This window comes from Haemaphysalis longicornis, unplaced genomic scaffold, assembly GCF_048455015.1.
Source record: "Haemaphysalis longicornis isolate Haplotype H1 unplaced genomic scaffold, Haemaphysalis longicornis Haplotype H1 scaffold_12, whole genome shotgun sequence".
Lineage (NCBI taxonomy): Eukaryota > Metazoa > Arthropoda > Arachnida > Ixodida > Ixodidae > Haemaphysalis > Haemaphysalis longicornis.
Window position 1 is genome coordinate 57,369,463 of NW_027526225.1, and position 14,726 is coordinate 57,384,188.

The 14,726-nt window shown below is 48.4% G+C and overlaps 1 protein-coding gene across 1 annotated transcript in view; it reads right to left on the reverse strand.

Moving 5' to 3' along the window:
* Positions 1-4,681: 4,681 nt before the first annotated feature.
* Positions 4,682-14,726, reverse strand: part of LOC144161628 (uncharacterized) — a 33,715-nt gene continuing 23,670 nt past the window's right edge. Inside the window, exons 8-10 of the mRNA XM_077692259.1 lie at positions 7,006-7,158; positions 5,585-5,716; positions 4,682-5,466 (exon numbers count right to left, since the gene is read on the reverse strand). Of these exons, the coding sequence (XP_077548385.1) occupies positions 5,200-5,466; positions 5,585-5,716; positions 7,006-7,158 (552 nt within the window). The 3' untranslated portion in view covers positions 4,682-5,199. The remainder of the gene's footprint in view (positions 5,467-5,584; positions 5,717-7,005; positions 7,159-14,726) is intronic.

The window sequence follows — 14,726 nt, forward strand, 5'->3', positions numbered from 1 at the left end:
GTTTTGGAAAGGAGCAGTCTTAACATGGCAGTTCGGAAGCACGGTAGAAAAATGGTGTAGTAAAACAGAAAATAAAAAAATTCCCCGCATTTCCCCGAGGGGAAGAATGTGAAAGTGCGAATGCACGAGTTGAATTTGCGCGGTTCGGTAATGTTCGCGAAAGAGAGATCACACACACACACAACTACAAAGAAAGAAAGATGCATTTATTCACAGACACCTATTTGTGTTGTCGTTGTACTTGATTGCTAGAGCGGATCTCAGCTTTGAAATTTCGTGTCAGTACTCCTTTAAGCGGGTGCATTAGCCCTTCTCACGCCCGATTCTTGGCCAATCCCCCACGTGGGTATGTGCCATGTCAGCGGCCAGGCAGCGCACGCCTATCTCCCCCCGTTGCCAAGGAAGACGAGGAAATTCCTGGCCAATCCCCCACGTGGGTATGTGCCATGCCAGCGGCCAGGCAGCGCGCGCCCATCTCCCCCCGTTGCCAAGGAAGACGAGGAGCGCGCGCACCCGCAGCTGTTGCTATGCGGACGGCGGCGGACGCTTCAGGCTCGCTTAAGAAGTGCATTCGCACTTAAAAATGTGGAGAACATTGCTTATGCAAAAAGCCGGAGGCCCTATTATGCTTAATTTATGATCTGGGCGCTTATTTTATGCTATATATATACGTTAAACGCTTGTTAATTTGAACTGCTAGGAGAAGCCACTCTAAGGTGGCGGTGGGACAGTTTTTGCAGTGATGATGATGATGGTATTAAGTATACAATAATCAATGAGTTTATTTTCAGTGCCAAGGGACAACAGTGACATCTTGCTGATGGTACACTAACAAAAATAAGAAAAACATAGTAACATGCCACATACAGCGCGGATGACTAAAAGTACACTACACAAACACAGTAAGAATGACACATGATATGGCGCACTACACGGAGTAGTTAGACACAGATAATGTACTGGATAAGTGAACGCAAGCAATAAAAACATAACGAAGTAAGGATGAAAGTATGTACAGAAAATGAAGTATAATATGTAAATTAGCGAGCAAATAAAGTTAGGTGGCATAATAAAATTATGTGAAAGAAATGCGAAAGCATGTTGTTAGCAAAGGAAAACACTGCTCGGCCCTGCACAAAACTGTATCAGGGGGCCACTGAAAACATCCAATTTGTCCCCAAATGAGTTGTACAGGCTTTGCAGCTGGTTTACAGGCAAGTGAGGACTACCAGTTGTGCTAGTTGGGAATGGATAGCGCGACTGCATTCACTAGTAGGGAACTCTGAGCATACAGAGTTCTGGTACAAAATTTCTGGGCCTGAAATGACTCCGTGTATTGTGCAGAAAAAGACGATAGCTAGATCACGCCGACAACTCGAAGAAATGTTGTTCACAAGAGGGCTGGTTTGGGCCTTTTGGTGCGGCATGGAAAAGAATGGAAGCGCTAAGACAACTAGGACAAGCAAGTAGACACACTCGCTTGTCCTTGCTGTCTTAGCGCTTCCATTTTTTTTGCAAAGGAAGAAGCTGAGGTGGCTGATGTTGACTAGAGGTAGAAGCAGAACTGCGTCCTATAGCCAGTGTTCATACGTTGATGGGAATTTTTTCTGACCCTTTCAAGAGACTTATGGTTGGACTTGCAGGTTCCATTCCAAATGACGGATAAGCATTCTAATTGGGAAGGCAAACTGATGTATAAAGCTTTGGAGAAGGAACTGGAAAAGTGAAATTTTTGGCAAACCTACGCATGGCACCCCAAGAGCAGAGTGCCCATCCAATTATCTGTCTGGTATGGGGAGTGAATTGAGTGAGCTGTCGAAGAGTACTGTATTCGCACGATTCTAACACGCACCTTTTTTTCGCTAAAAGTCACCTTCAAATTTGTGTGTGTGTTGGAATCAAGCTCAAAAGCGAATTGGGGTGCAAAGCAGCAACACCATAGACACCAACTCTCCAAAGTTCAGTGTAAAACACTTCGTCAACATTACATCAGTAAATTACAGTAAATCAGTAAATTACGCCTCAGCCAGGTGTTGCACAGGTTGCTGCTATTAGAACCTCATTTTAGTTATGGCTCTGAAAAGGTGCCATTCTGAAGTGTAATTCAAGCTCAAGGTTATTTTATTTTCCATGACCGAGAGAAACCAAATGGCATATCGCGTGCAGTGGACGTCTCGGAGATGCGTATGCGATTTATGTAAACAAGGGAGCGTCAAATTTTCATCCAAGGCTTCAAGACAAGTGTTCAATGGTCCCAAGCATGGATGGTGCCGAGAACTTGAAGACTGCCAGGTGTAATTCGTAAAGGGGCAACGAAGAAATCAATGACTCATAACGTTTGAAATTATGATCAAGGTCTTTAAATAGCAAATGCTTTCAATGTCCCCCGCCCGACAATTTTTAGGCCTGCAGGAGCTTGCTAAGCAAGTTTATGAAGCACAAATTTTTGCTGCATGCCACAGTCGCATGCATAAAATAAAATGTCTTCTGCGAAGTACGCAGTGTAATGTTTTAATATCTGAGTGGTAGAACCAGCATCAAATTACTTTTTTGAATTTTCATGAGTAAGTTGCCTGCGCATTATAGCTGCCTGTGCAGTGTTAGAATCGTGCAAATACGGTACTCCAAAGTCTCTAACCTCGGAAACTAGACGTGAGCACCTAAGGCTGGCCATAAGTTTACTCTTCCGTCTCCTCCTGAAAGACTAATTTTATTAAATGTTTTTAAAAATTGGAAGGGATGTGCAATAATGATAATACTGTTGTGTAGCAAAGAGACGTACATTTACAACCATTTACAAGGCAGGATAGGCTGGCAAGCGTTGAAATAACCAGCACCTTGAGTTCGAAGCCGAGTCATCGTTCATGCCCTCTTCCACCGGCGGCATAGCGCCTATCATATATGCATCACTAACAGGGATTGCCCCATCACATGACCCCTGGTGGAATGAGCACCGTCTTGGTGCTTTCTAAGGAGAACCGGTTCGAGGTAGCAGATATGGTTTTAGACAGGAGACATGGACAATACTAACAGGCAGGCCAGTAGAGAATAGAGCCCCAGCAGAGATGGCAGGAACAATCTCATACGTCACATTTGTGACGTGACGCAACACTTTGTTGGTCCAAAATAGGGTTGAAGCAGTTTTTCGAAGAGGTCGACATGGCGTGAAGGGGACCAGAGCAGGACGAGCGATCCCGGAGAAAAGTGGACCGCGTGGTGACGTTCGTTGCACCGTGTCTTCTGTATTCATAGGAGGACGCAGGAAGTAGTGAGTCCAAAGGCAGGGCCGGTTCATGGTCAAACAGTAGATAAAACGGGAAGAAACTGAACGTGTCATGGCGGGAGATGTTGTAGGCGACAGTTACAAGTTTTAACGCAAGATCCCAATCTCGGTAGTCAGAAGACATAGACGGCATGCCAGTCAGCGTACGGTTCAAGCGTTTGGTGAGTGCATTAGTTTGTGGGTGATGGGCCGTGGCAAGCTTGTGTTTCGTTGAGCAAGAGCGGAAGATATTGCTGATAACTTCGGACAAAAAGTTCCTGCTGCGGTCAGTTAGAGGCTGGCAGAGAGTGTGTGGTGCAGAAGGGCATCGCAGACAAGAAAGTCAGCAATGTCAGTTGCGCAGCTGGTTGCAAGGGCGCGTGTGACGGTATACCGTGTAGTGTAATTTGTCGCACTGCATGAAGCGCAGCTCAAGCGACAACGGCGGGCAGAGGCGGTAGCGGTACGGGCGCAGAAGCGTACGTGGCAATGCGAACACCTGCCGCACGTTACTTCGAAACGGATAGGCCGCGCGTTATACGTACTCCAATAGAGCAGACAGCTTAAGATTAGCGATCCTGTGAGGAGGAACTACGCCTTGCCAATGCAGCAGCCCGTACAGCTTCGCTGGTTAACCATCTTTACGTAAAGCATGGGCGCAGTTTTTTTAATGTGTACTGTATGGCAACGTTAAACGACAAGGAGTTAGGTTAAGCTTAACGTCTTAAGGAAATGAATGACGTCATTATGCTGCAAGTTGGTATAGCTGTAAGGTAATCGTAGAGTCGAAGTCAGACGCAATCTGTTTTCGTGCATTTTCATTACGAGGCTTACAGACACCTTCTGAAAAGCTGTGTTCCTTATGACAACCAATGAACTTTATTCGATTCCAAACAAGCGACATCAAAAAAGGGACACGTTCCTATGTTCTGGCTGCTAGCCTTGTGCCACCATTCTAATCTTCAGGTGCTTCTTATTCCCTTAGGCCAGAGGCTAGTCGAGAACTCCCATTTACACACATGATTCAGTTCTTTTTTAGTTTGCTATAAAAGAAGCTGCGGATATGCTCACAAAACATAACACCTCACTTGCCATCACCATGTCAATGAAGATACTGTATACAGACTGTTAATTACAGACAAAAAAAATGGCTGACGGTTGCTACACTCGCTAATGCAAGATTTAATGCAAGATTTACGCGCAATGCGAACTGTAGCATTCTCGGTCACAGCGCATAGCTTCTGCGTCTCAGGAAGTGATATCGTGATCGGCGAACGTATGGCGGGGCGCGCTACTCTGCCGTTGTTTCGCAGCGTGCCGCTGCCGCCAAGCATGTTGTAAATCGTGTTTGAACCTCCCGCGAAAATGCGACGTGGTTCACATGAGCCACGCCACGAGGAGGAGAGATTGTTGCTTTATTGAAAGAGAAAACAGCAACGAGGAGGATGTCGAAAGACCTATGTACGCGCATCACAAAGCGCGTGCTAGGCTTCTCTGGCGCCGTCTCTGCATACCGCCCTCCCCCAATACTTTGGCCACCACACTTTCCTCCTCCGTTTTCCTTCTATCTTCAGTGTTTCATTCGTTCGCTCGGTTACGAGGCCGACGAATCCACCAAACCACAGTAGCGGATGCTTAAGTGCTGCGCACAAAAATTATCGTTTCGCACTAACGAGTTTATTTTTCACGTTAATAAGGTTAGTTCGCTCGACATTCCCATAACAATAATTATATATTCCAAACAAACAATATAGAATATAATTAGAATGTGATTGAGGTGTTCGTGATGCGCACACGTGACCTTCACAACATACCCATCAGATGAGCATTTATGAGCATGTATATTAAAAAGTAGGCATAAAAAATGGGCGTCGCTAAACTATGTAAAGTATCTAAATAAGTTAGTACAAATAAATGTTCATCTGCACGCTCGCTGGTCAATGGTGACGCCGCCGCCGCACGCGCACCGATGCACGCTTGAGGACTCGGGCACGCGTCTGCGATATCGTAGTCGACGGCGAGGTGGCACTCGTGGTGGTAGCTGCGCGGGTTTGTCTCGTGGTCGTGAACTGGCGCATGACTGTCGCCACGGCGCTTAGTCTTGCATAGGGCGTCTGGGAATCGCATGCACCGCCGGCGTCGTCGAGCTCGACGTTGTACAGGGCCAAGCATGCAGCGTTCCAATGGAAAAGCGCGGCCCAGACCTGCGATGCCATTCAAGAAGTGCCTCAGTACAGGCTGTTGGAACTCAATTCAATGGCACTGACTCAGCACGTGCGATAGCTCAAAACTGCCAGACTAGAGTAGAGACGGCTGTCATACTTTGGCTGCGATCGTGGTCTCGTTGTCGAAGCTGTCCATGATCTCTGCAACGGCCATCGCTCGTCGATGGACAAGGGCTGTGTTGGCCAGGGCGCCGTGCTCAAACCGAATCTCCGTCCATTCCCGACAGTGCTGTGGGGGGAGCAGCGATCGCAAGAATATGTGTAATCTTTCAACAAGCAACTGTTCCCGTAAGTACTCCAAATTTTTTTTTGTTCAGGAACCTAGTGTGCCCTCGCGCTAAGTGGGACTAGAGTTCTTGACATGGGTGATGCATCGCCTTCAGGCGATGGTCTAATTAGTGTCGCATGATGGCCGTCGCAAGAGCAGTCTGTCTTGATTTTACCCAACCTGCCAAACCGCTTCCGCTCGAAGCCATTGCATTGGGGTAGAAAATGGTGGTGCCAAAGGGAGTGGGCCAGTGGCATCCCAATAATAACTACTTTAAAAGGTAGTTTAGTACTTCTTTCATTCCTCCTACAAGCCTTAATGGGGCCATGCAGGCAAAATACAAGTCTGTTTTATTTTAAATATGTGGTGTTTTACAGTGCCCCTCAGCGCTTGTCACTAAGAAATCAAACAATTTAAGCCATAATTTTTATTCTCACTCTCCCGCTGAATAGTATGTTTCGTTACTTCTGCGATGGCGTATAAGTACTGAAGCGAAGGTAAGTACGCGGACTAGGGCTGCAGCGAACGACAGAATGCCTTGTTTGCTGTCAATCATCCTAGATGGTGCCACCATACCGCTCAAGACCGCTGTCCACCCTCGCTTTGTTTTGGACCGCATTTGTGCCCGGAAAATGTTTTTTTTTTTTACGGTTGATGGTACTCGTCTCGTGAAACATTGGGCGCACTCGACAAACAGAGTCACAAAATACAATGTCGCTTACGCCAGTTGGCCAGTGTAAGCTCAATGCGCCGGACGGCTGTGCAGCTATAACCGGCATAGTGCGCGCAGTACGTACGTGTGCGTTCGTAACTTCTATTGTTTACCCCACTATTCTTACTGCCATACAAAGAATATGCATTAAATCTAAGGGCAAATAGCTCGTTCTGAAAGCTTACAGCCCCCGTGTAATTTGTGTTGGGTTTTTCCAGCCGCAGCCAGTCGCACAGCTGCCCATAACACGTCATAGGTTCTAGAGCGGGAAATGAGCTAGAGGCCCGCATTGACTTTCTCTTTTTCTATAAATGAGCGAAGTTTACTTTAAAAGTGGGGTGAGTGTGGTTCTCACGAGGCAATCTTTCGAATGAACCAAAATTATCTATGGCCCCTTCAAAGCATGTCTGCCAAAATCTCACTAATGCAGTTGATATGTCAACAAAATTTACCGCGCGTTAGGGTCGCTTATCGCAACGCAGTCGTCCATCTCTGTTGTAATTACCATTGCAATATATATACAGTGCAGGTAACATACCGTCGAGTAGGCCTCCGCGAAGTAGTTGTGGCAGACTTGCCCCAAGCGCCTCGGCCTATCGTACAGCAGGAACCGAATCACGCCCAGGCCCATAGAAACGCATGTCTGGTCTCTAGGAAGAGCCAGGCGCCGAATCTTGTTCAGCGAAGACACCTGGGGAAGTATATGCGTCTCATAAAAGTGTGCTGATGTACAGGCGCGAGCAGTTATGGCGCACGATGCTCATTAGCATTCAGGCGAAAATGTCATCGAAACAATGACCATATTTGAGGAGTAATATTAGGTTTAATGCGTGAAGAGGCCATATGCCTATTGCGCATGATCTTACGGGTCCCCAATTTTCGATAGAGCTTGTGAAAACGGAAAAGTATTAAGGAGATATTAAGCAGAGTATGTGCGGTAATCCCTCGTTAAGCTGAAGTCATAATATCAGCTAAAAAATTCGAGATAAGCGGAGTTTCGAGTTAAACAAAATGCCCAAATTAGTGGCTACATCACTTAAAAAGGAGTTAGTGCTGGTAGCAAAAGCTCCACTGCATAGGGGAGCTTTTGTAATAAAGGCAAAATAATTGGGAGAAAGAACTGGGTGAGCATCACGCAGTTTATATTAAAAAGCGTTCTCGAGCTGCTCAAAGCATCGCATCAATTATTGGTCGCCACAGCTCCATTCTAACTTGTTGCAAAAGCGGGATTCACACGACGGAGAAATCTCGTCTTTCTGGCCCGCGGAGCCCGCTCACGTGACCAGTTTTAGGCTCCGCTCCCCGGCTGGGAACGCCTTTGGATGCTCCGGGAAAGAAAATATCTCCGCATGTTTTCGCTGGATGGCGGCGGACCTCCGCGGGGAATGGAACCTGTTTGTAAAGCAAAGCTTTACTGCTTTCGTCCAGCGGTTTCGCCTCGGATGCGCTACTTCACATTTTGACCGAAGACACCCCTTGCGACACACCCCTCGAAGCGCATCGCGTGATTCGCCGGGCCCGCTTCCGGCGCTGCGCAGAAGGCCCCCCGTTTTCAGTCGTTCTGCTCAGCATGAGCGGCGGCCGCCTCCGTGGTTGCGGCCGATCAGCTGATCGGCAACCGACCACCCCCGGAGCCTCCCACGCACGCGCCGCTGGGTCGTCTAGGGCTACGTGAATCGTCTCGCGCCCGGCGAAGAGGAACGCCGCGTTCGCCAGGCCGATCCGGGCCGATCCGGTCCGGTCCAATCCGGTCCGGTCCGGGCCGATCCGATCCCTGTGCGCGTTGTACGGGACCGAACGGCTTTGAGTCGCGGCCGGCAATACAGCTACATCAAAGGTTAACCAAGCGAAACCAAGACTAAACCAGACTAAGCCAAGCTTTTGCTTTGCATATCCAGGGTTAGCTGAGCTAAGCCGCAGCCATTTTTTTTTTGGAACTGAGGTCACGCGGTTTTGGGCTGTACCAGGAGTGAGGGCGGCTTTTTGGTGCGGCGTTGATGACAGGAGTGGAGGTGACAAGTGCGGGCGCCGGAGAGGCGCGCCTTGGCGTTTGGGGGTGCTGTGGGCGATCGAGAGCTAGGGTTCCTCAATGTGTGTCTCTCTCGAGAGCCGCCTCGCTTCATCCGCGTTGTCGTCTGCTAGTCGCTCCGCACGTGTGGATGCGCCGCCAAGCCGGACCATCCGCTACGCTGTGCTGACGTCACATATACGTCCGCTTCCGTGGGCCTCCGCGGACATCTTCCTCCTTCGTGTTACAGTGAACTAGAATATTCTAGTTCACCATAGTCGTGTGAATCCCGCTTAACGGGGACATTGGCTTCGTACAGCGCGTACTCCGCGAAGATTTCAGGACCGCGTTCGGAGCGTAGTGTAAGTGATCTAAGCGTTAATTCGAACGGATACCTTATCAGCTCCCTTTTCCGCTATTTGCCTTGTGTCCTCTCCCAATATTTCGCGATATCCATGATCTCCCCAAAAAACGTTTCGAGATAAAGGGGGCGAACGCAAGGGAGGGTAAATACACGGCGAGAAAAGTTTCCATCTAAAGATATATCGATCGAGATATCCGAGTTCGTATTAACGATGGATTACTGTGCTGCTACCGCATTTGTGACTGTTTTATGTCATTAACTGTGTAACCTCTATTGTGCACTTTTAACGAGAGCCCATGATTTACTTTAGGCAAAATAATTGCCCTCACGAACTTTCGAGATTTATGAAATTTATATCTATTCGCGGCTCACCTAGTCCTTCGCTGTGTTGCCGCACAGATTGCTCTTGACAAATTTCCTCCTAGCATATTAAATGCCGTTATGTGGAAATTGGAGGGTTCTGTAAGACGACGACACCAGGTCCGTGAGAAGAATTGGGTTTGTCACTGGTATACGATTTGTTTTTAGCCGGGAAATAAAACGTTCCTGTAGCTTGGACGATGTCATATCAGTGGGCTTCGCTTTGGAAATTGATTACTCTGCCATATTTTCTAAGGGCTTGTAAAGTTCCATGTGTAAGGGTTACTATTGGAACACAGACATTTCTTCATAGTCACATTAGCTTAGCCGGTTACAGGAGTGCTATTCTGAACTGTGTTTTCGATTATTTTGTGGAAGCTGCCGATTTTCGAACCGACTTGCTGCTCACACTTCAGTTCTATTTCATTCTTTCCGCATAAAGTTCTGCACTGGAATTTTATATCGTTTGCTTAGTGAGGGAGAAACTTCGTTTCCGCTTACGATGGTGTCGTTGGAGATGGCGTTCCGGTAGCCATCCAGCGCGTTCACGACAAACGAACGACATGGCCGTGGACGCACGTCGTGTGCCTCGAAGATCGCGAATGTGCACAGCCTGCGTACGTGCAATGAAGGTATGCATAGACGCCCAATTGCTTGAAGTGCATGTGGCAAGTTTGTTTAATTTCTAAGTGCTTTACAGCAAGGTGCGCGTATTGACAAGTTGCTGTGTTAAGGCGGTGAAAATAATGGAAATTTGGTCTGCGTCCTAATCTTTCATGCTGCCTCTTTCCCCTCCCGCGATTCTGTTCATTTCTCTCTCCCCCTGCACTCACTTCTTGTCTCTTCCCGCTACCACGTATGTGGTGTTCAACATGCACAGGGAAAAAACAACACTTCTGTTAATGCAAGGGGTACGAACAGAGACAACACATAGTAGTATGGTCTACAGTGAGGGAGGCACATTCGTCCCCTGTACGGCAGCGTACCTGACAATGGAACGGAGGACGTTCTCGGTGTAGTCGTAGTCGTGCACGTGGTGCTCCCGGTGAAAGAAGCCGAATACGATCAGGTAGTCTTCGCGGAACAGCGCTCGCAGCCGCTGAAATCAATCAAACAAACCTTAGATGCATTAACTGTATACGAGTTATTTTTTATGCAAGAGAGAGAGAGAGAGAGAGAGAGAGAGAGAGAGAGAGAGAGAGAGAGAGAGACAGAGAGAGACAGAGAAGCTTTTATTAAATATATGCACGCAGGCCTACTTAGTCCTCACATTCCAGAGGACCTCTGGTGACGTCTTCAAGCCGCTGCTTGATGTACGCCGCCAATTGCCTTAGCTCTTTGGTGCTGCTTGTTGCGGTCAGCCATATTGTGCATGGTTGTGCAGTGAGGATGTAACCTTGGTCTAGTATGACGTTACATGTGGAGCAAGTAGGGGGTGGTGTGTCAGGATGTCCCCATATCTTGTGTCTAGCTGGAGTGTCCAAGGTGTCTGTCTGAGCCTGTCTTATTAGGGTTGCTTGTTGTCTTGTGAGCGTGTTAGAGAGCTGTGGTAGCTCCCTCCTTCCCGTGGAGTAGTAGGTGCTGTTGGCACCGTGAGCATTGGATTTGGTTCGAGGTTGGCAGGAGCCCGGGCTGCGGCTTCTCGGGCCAGCTGATTAGCTTTTTCGTTACCTGCCATTCTTTCGTGCCCAGGTGTCCAGTACACTGTTACAGTTCACTTGATGCTGTTGGTGGTGGCCGTAGCTATGGGTCGTGGCAATTCCACGCTTAGCAGTTGGTGACAGGCGCTTTTTGAGTCGTCCGTGTATATGTACGTGTGCTTCGTGGGGCTGGATGTGTGGGCAATGGCAGTGGCAATGGCTGTGAGTTCAGCCCAGATGGGTTCCATAGGGGGGATGCACTGCTGGTACTCCAATTTTCCGTTGAGGTCAGCGTACGCTATACTTGCTGCTGTGCCTGTGTATACGTGGTTGTTGAATTGATCCGCAGCTGCTCGTTTATCCAGGTATTTGGCTCGAATGCTCCTTCTGACCTTGTTGCGTTGGCAATGCATGTGTCTTGGTATGGGTGCAACCTTGAGTAGGTTGGCCGTGCGTGGGTTTAGACGTTGCAGTCGTATAATAGGCTGCTGGGGTGTGTACCCTAGACACTGAAGTATTTGTTGCCCTGGAACTGTTTCTTGGAGTCTGAGGTGCTGGTTGTACCTGTGGACAGCTATGATATCCTCCAGCGTATTGTGCGTTCCTGTCTCAAGAAGTCGCTTGGTGCTGGCGTTGATCGGAATGCCTACCGCAATATTCGTCGCCTTCCTAATCAGAGCGTTAATTCTTTCTTCTTGAGTTTTAGTGAAGTTGGTGTATGCTGCATGGTACCTTACTCGTGAAATAAGGAGTGCATCCCGTAGTCGTAGGAGGTCTTGTTCCCTTAGTCCATTTTGTCTGTTCGTGATTCTGCGCTTTATGTTAAAGACTTGTTCTCCTTGCCGACGTATGTGCTGAGTTGTGGCATGCCCTCCCCCGTCGCTTTGAATGTGGTGTCCATGTACCCTGATTAACTTTTTGCAAGGAATTGGGACGTTTCGGTTTTTAATGACAATGAATGAAGGCTTCCATCTTGGGTTATGTATGAGAAGAAGCTCCGACTTTTCCGGTGAGCACTGTAGTCCAATTTCTTCTGCTGCCTTATTGATGTTATCGACTGCCTGTTGTAACGTAGCCTGTGTGTCGCCTAGTAAGCCTGTTTTAACCCACAATGTAATGTCATCGGCGTATATAATGTGTCCGATATTTCCAATTATCTGTAAGGCTCTGTGTATCCTGAGCATAGCAAGATTGAAGAGTGTTGGTGAAAGTACGGAGCCTTGTGGGATTCCCTGTTGTGGGTGTTGAAATTGCTGTGATTTGATTTCTCCCAGGTGCAATGTGTACATTCGACCCTCCAGGAAACTTCTGACATAATTGTACATGCGTTGCCCACAACCAGCCTTGGCTAATTCTTCTAGCATTGCATCCTGTGCCACATTATCAAAAGCCTTCTTCAGGTCTATGACCAGAATTACTTTGAGCTAAGCTATGCTAATCACCTGATATGTTTCATCGTGTAATACAAGTAAGGCATCCTGCGTGGATAGGTGAGCTCTGTATCCAATGATATTGTGTGGCAGAATGTTTTGTTGCTCTATGTGCTTTTGGAGCCTGTCCAGCACCGTTCTTTCCATGATTATTCCAGCATTCGATGTCAGGGAGATGTGCCTAAGTTGCTGTATGGCGATGTCTTTTCCCGGTTTTGGGATGAAGGTGACGTTCCCACTCTTCCATTCAGTTGGCACTGTGCCTTGTACTCATGCCTCATTGATGGTTTCGAGCAGGAATTCCTGATGCGCCTCAGAAAGGTTCCTAATTTTGGCTGTTGTTAGTCGATCAGGCTTTATTTCCTCTCATTCTGTGAATGGTCCTTCGAAGTTGATTGATTGATTGTAGGGTTTAACGCGCCGACGCAACGCAGGCGATCAGGCGCGCCGTAGTTGACGGCTCCGGATTAATTTTGACCGCCTGGGGATCTTTAACGTGCGCCAAAATCTCGAACACATGGGTGTTTTTGCTTTTCGCCTCCATTAGAAAAGCGGCCGCCGCGGCCGGGAATCGAACCCGCGACCTTGTGCTCAGCAGCACAACGCCTTAGGCCCTTCGAAGTTCAAGCAACGCAAATGGTTCATCGATGTCATTCTTGGTGGGTCATGAAGCTTAACTTACGTTGAGACATACTTGAACCAAACCAATCTGGACGCACGGGCAAGTACAAAATACTCGAATGCGGCGACAACAGGGCCTGCGCAACCAAAACGGCTGAATGGCCCACACACTAAACATTCAAGTGCACAGCACTTTACGAGCCCGCCTTGTCGTCGTGTTCGTTCGCTGCCACAATGTCTAGCAACTGCCGAAAAAAATGACCAAATAAATCGGTAACTTCTGTAGAGCACAACATCATGCCGATATTTTTTATTTGAATAATTTTTGGCTTTGGTATTATATTTTTGTTTTGTTGCTATTCTTTACTTTTCCTCCTTTCATCATTTCCCTTTCCATTCCTCCTCGATATTAAATCGCGCGTACGCCACTTTCTCCGAGCGACGCAAGTTAACCAGGATACACACTCAGGCAAAAGGTAGCGTACACGCTCCCTGAGGCAGCGCTACGGACCTCGAAAACAAAATTGATTGCTCTTCCCATGGTATGTAGCCTACGCACAACCCCTTGCATAACACCCATAAAAACGTTTCTGGAACGCGTTGCCAGAGCACCACGTTCAGAATGACCCCTTTTGGGCTGTAATGTTCGCGCACTAAAAATCCGATAACATATATGCCCGAACCGTGAGTTGACCGTACGGCACACAGTTGCGTTGCGGTGGTTGTAGGTGCAGAAAGCCACGTATAAGTGTGACGGTTGCAGCTAGGCTAGCTAGACCCCCACCTGTAATGTAGGCAGTCAGCGGTGGTTAGAACCAAAAGAACATCGTTCCTTTCGGGCGCCGCGCGGCCGCATCGGCCGTTGGCCCAGCCGCGTTTTGCCAACCACGGCCGCATATCGCGTCCGCCAGTGGGCGCTCCCCGTCGCGCACGTGCGTTCCGTGACATCATGGTGTTTGCAACAGGGGGATGTCCATTTGTAGCTTTACACTCCTCCATGCTTTACAACCTTTGCGTGTGGCAAGAAGGGTGTTGACCGACTGAAACACCCTCGCATTTCTTAAATGGGTGTTCGGTTGCAGCAAAAACAGCGTAGCTTGGGGTCTACCTAGCTTCTTTCGGTTTTGCGAAGTATTGCTAGATTTTGCTAGGCTTTGTTTTGTTAAGTTCTGCGATGTTTTTGCTAGGCTAGGCGAAGTGCTGAGGGGCGAGACCAAGTTTAGCCGAATTTTACAAGGCTGTTCCAGTGTGTCCCCCACACTGACAGCGAATCCAAGGGGGAAACAAGCTAGGTCGATCCCCAGCGCCGTTGTTTCTCCAGCCTTTCACCACTGGTGCAAGCTGCGCCAATTATTTTGCGTCTTAGTAGCCCGAAAAAATCTATCACCTCTAAAATAGTATAGCTAGAGGCGCGCGTACGCATGCGCACCTTTTCCTCAGACTCGAACAGGCGCGAAAGCCGGCTTCACCGTTATAATACCCCATCTGCGGTGGTGCACCCTTTACAGACGGCGCAGTTTTTTTAAGTGCGAATGCACTTCTTAAGCGAGCCTGAAGCGTCCGCCGCCGTCCGCATAGCAACAGCTGCGGGTGCGCGCGCTCCTCGTCTTCCTTGGCAACGGGGGGAGATGGGCGCGCGCTGCCTGGCCGCTGACATGGCACATACCCACGTGGGGGATTGGCCAGGAATCGGGCGTGAGAAGGGCTAATGCACCCGCTTAAAGGAGTACTGACACGAAATTTCAAAGCTGAGATCCGCTCTAGCAATCAAGTACAACGACAACACAAATAGGCGTCTGTGCATGGCACATACCCACGTGGGGGATTGGCCAGGAA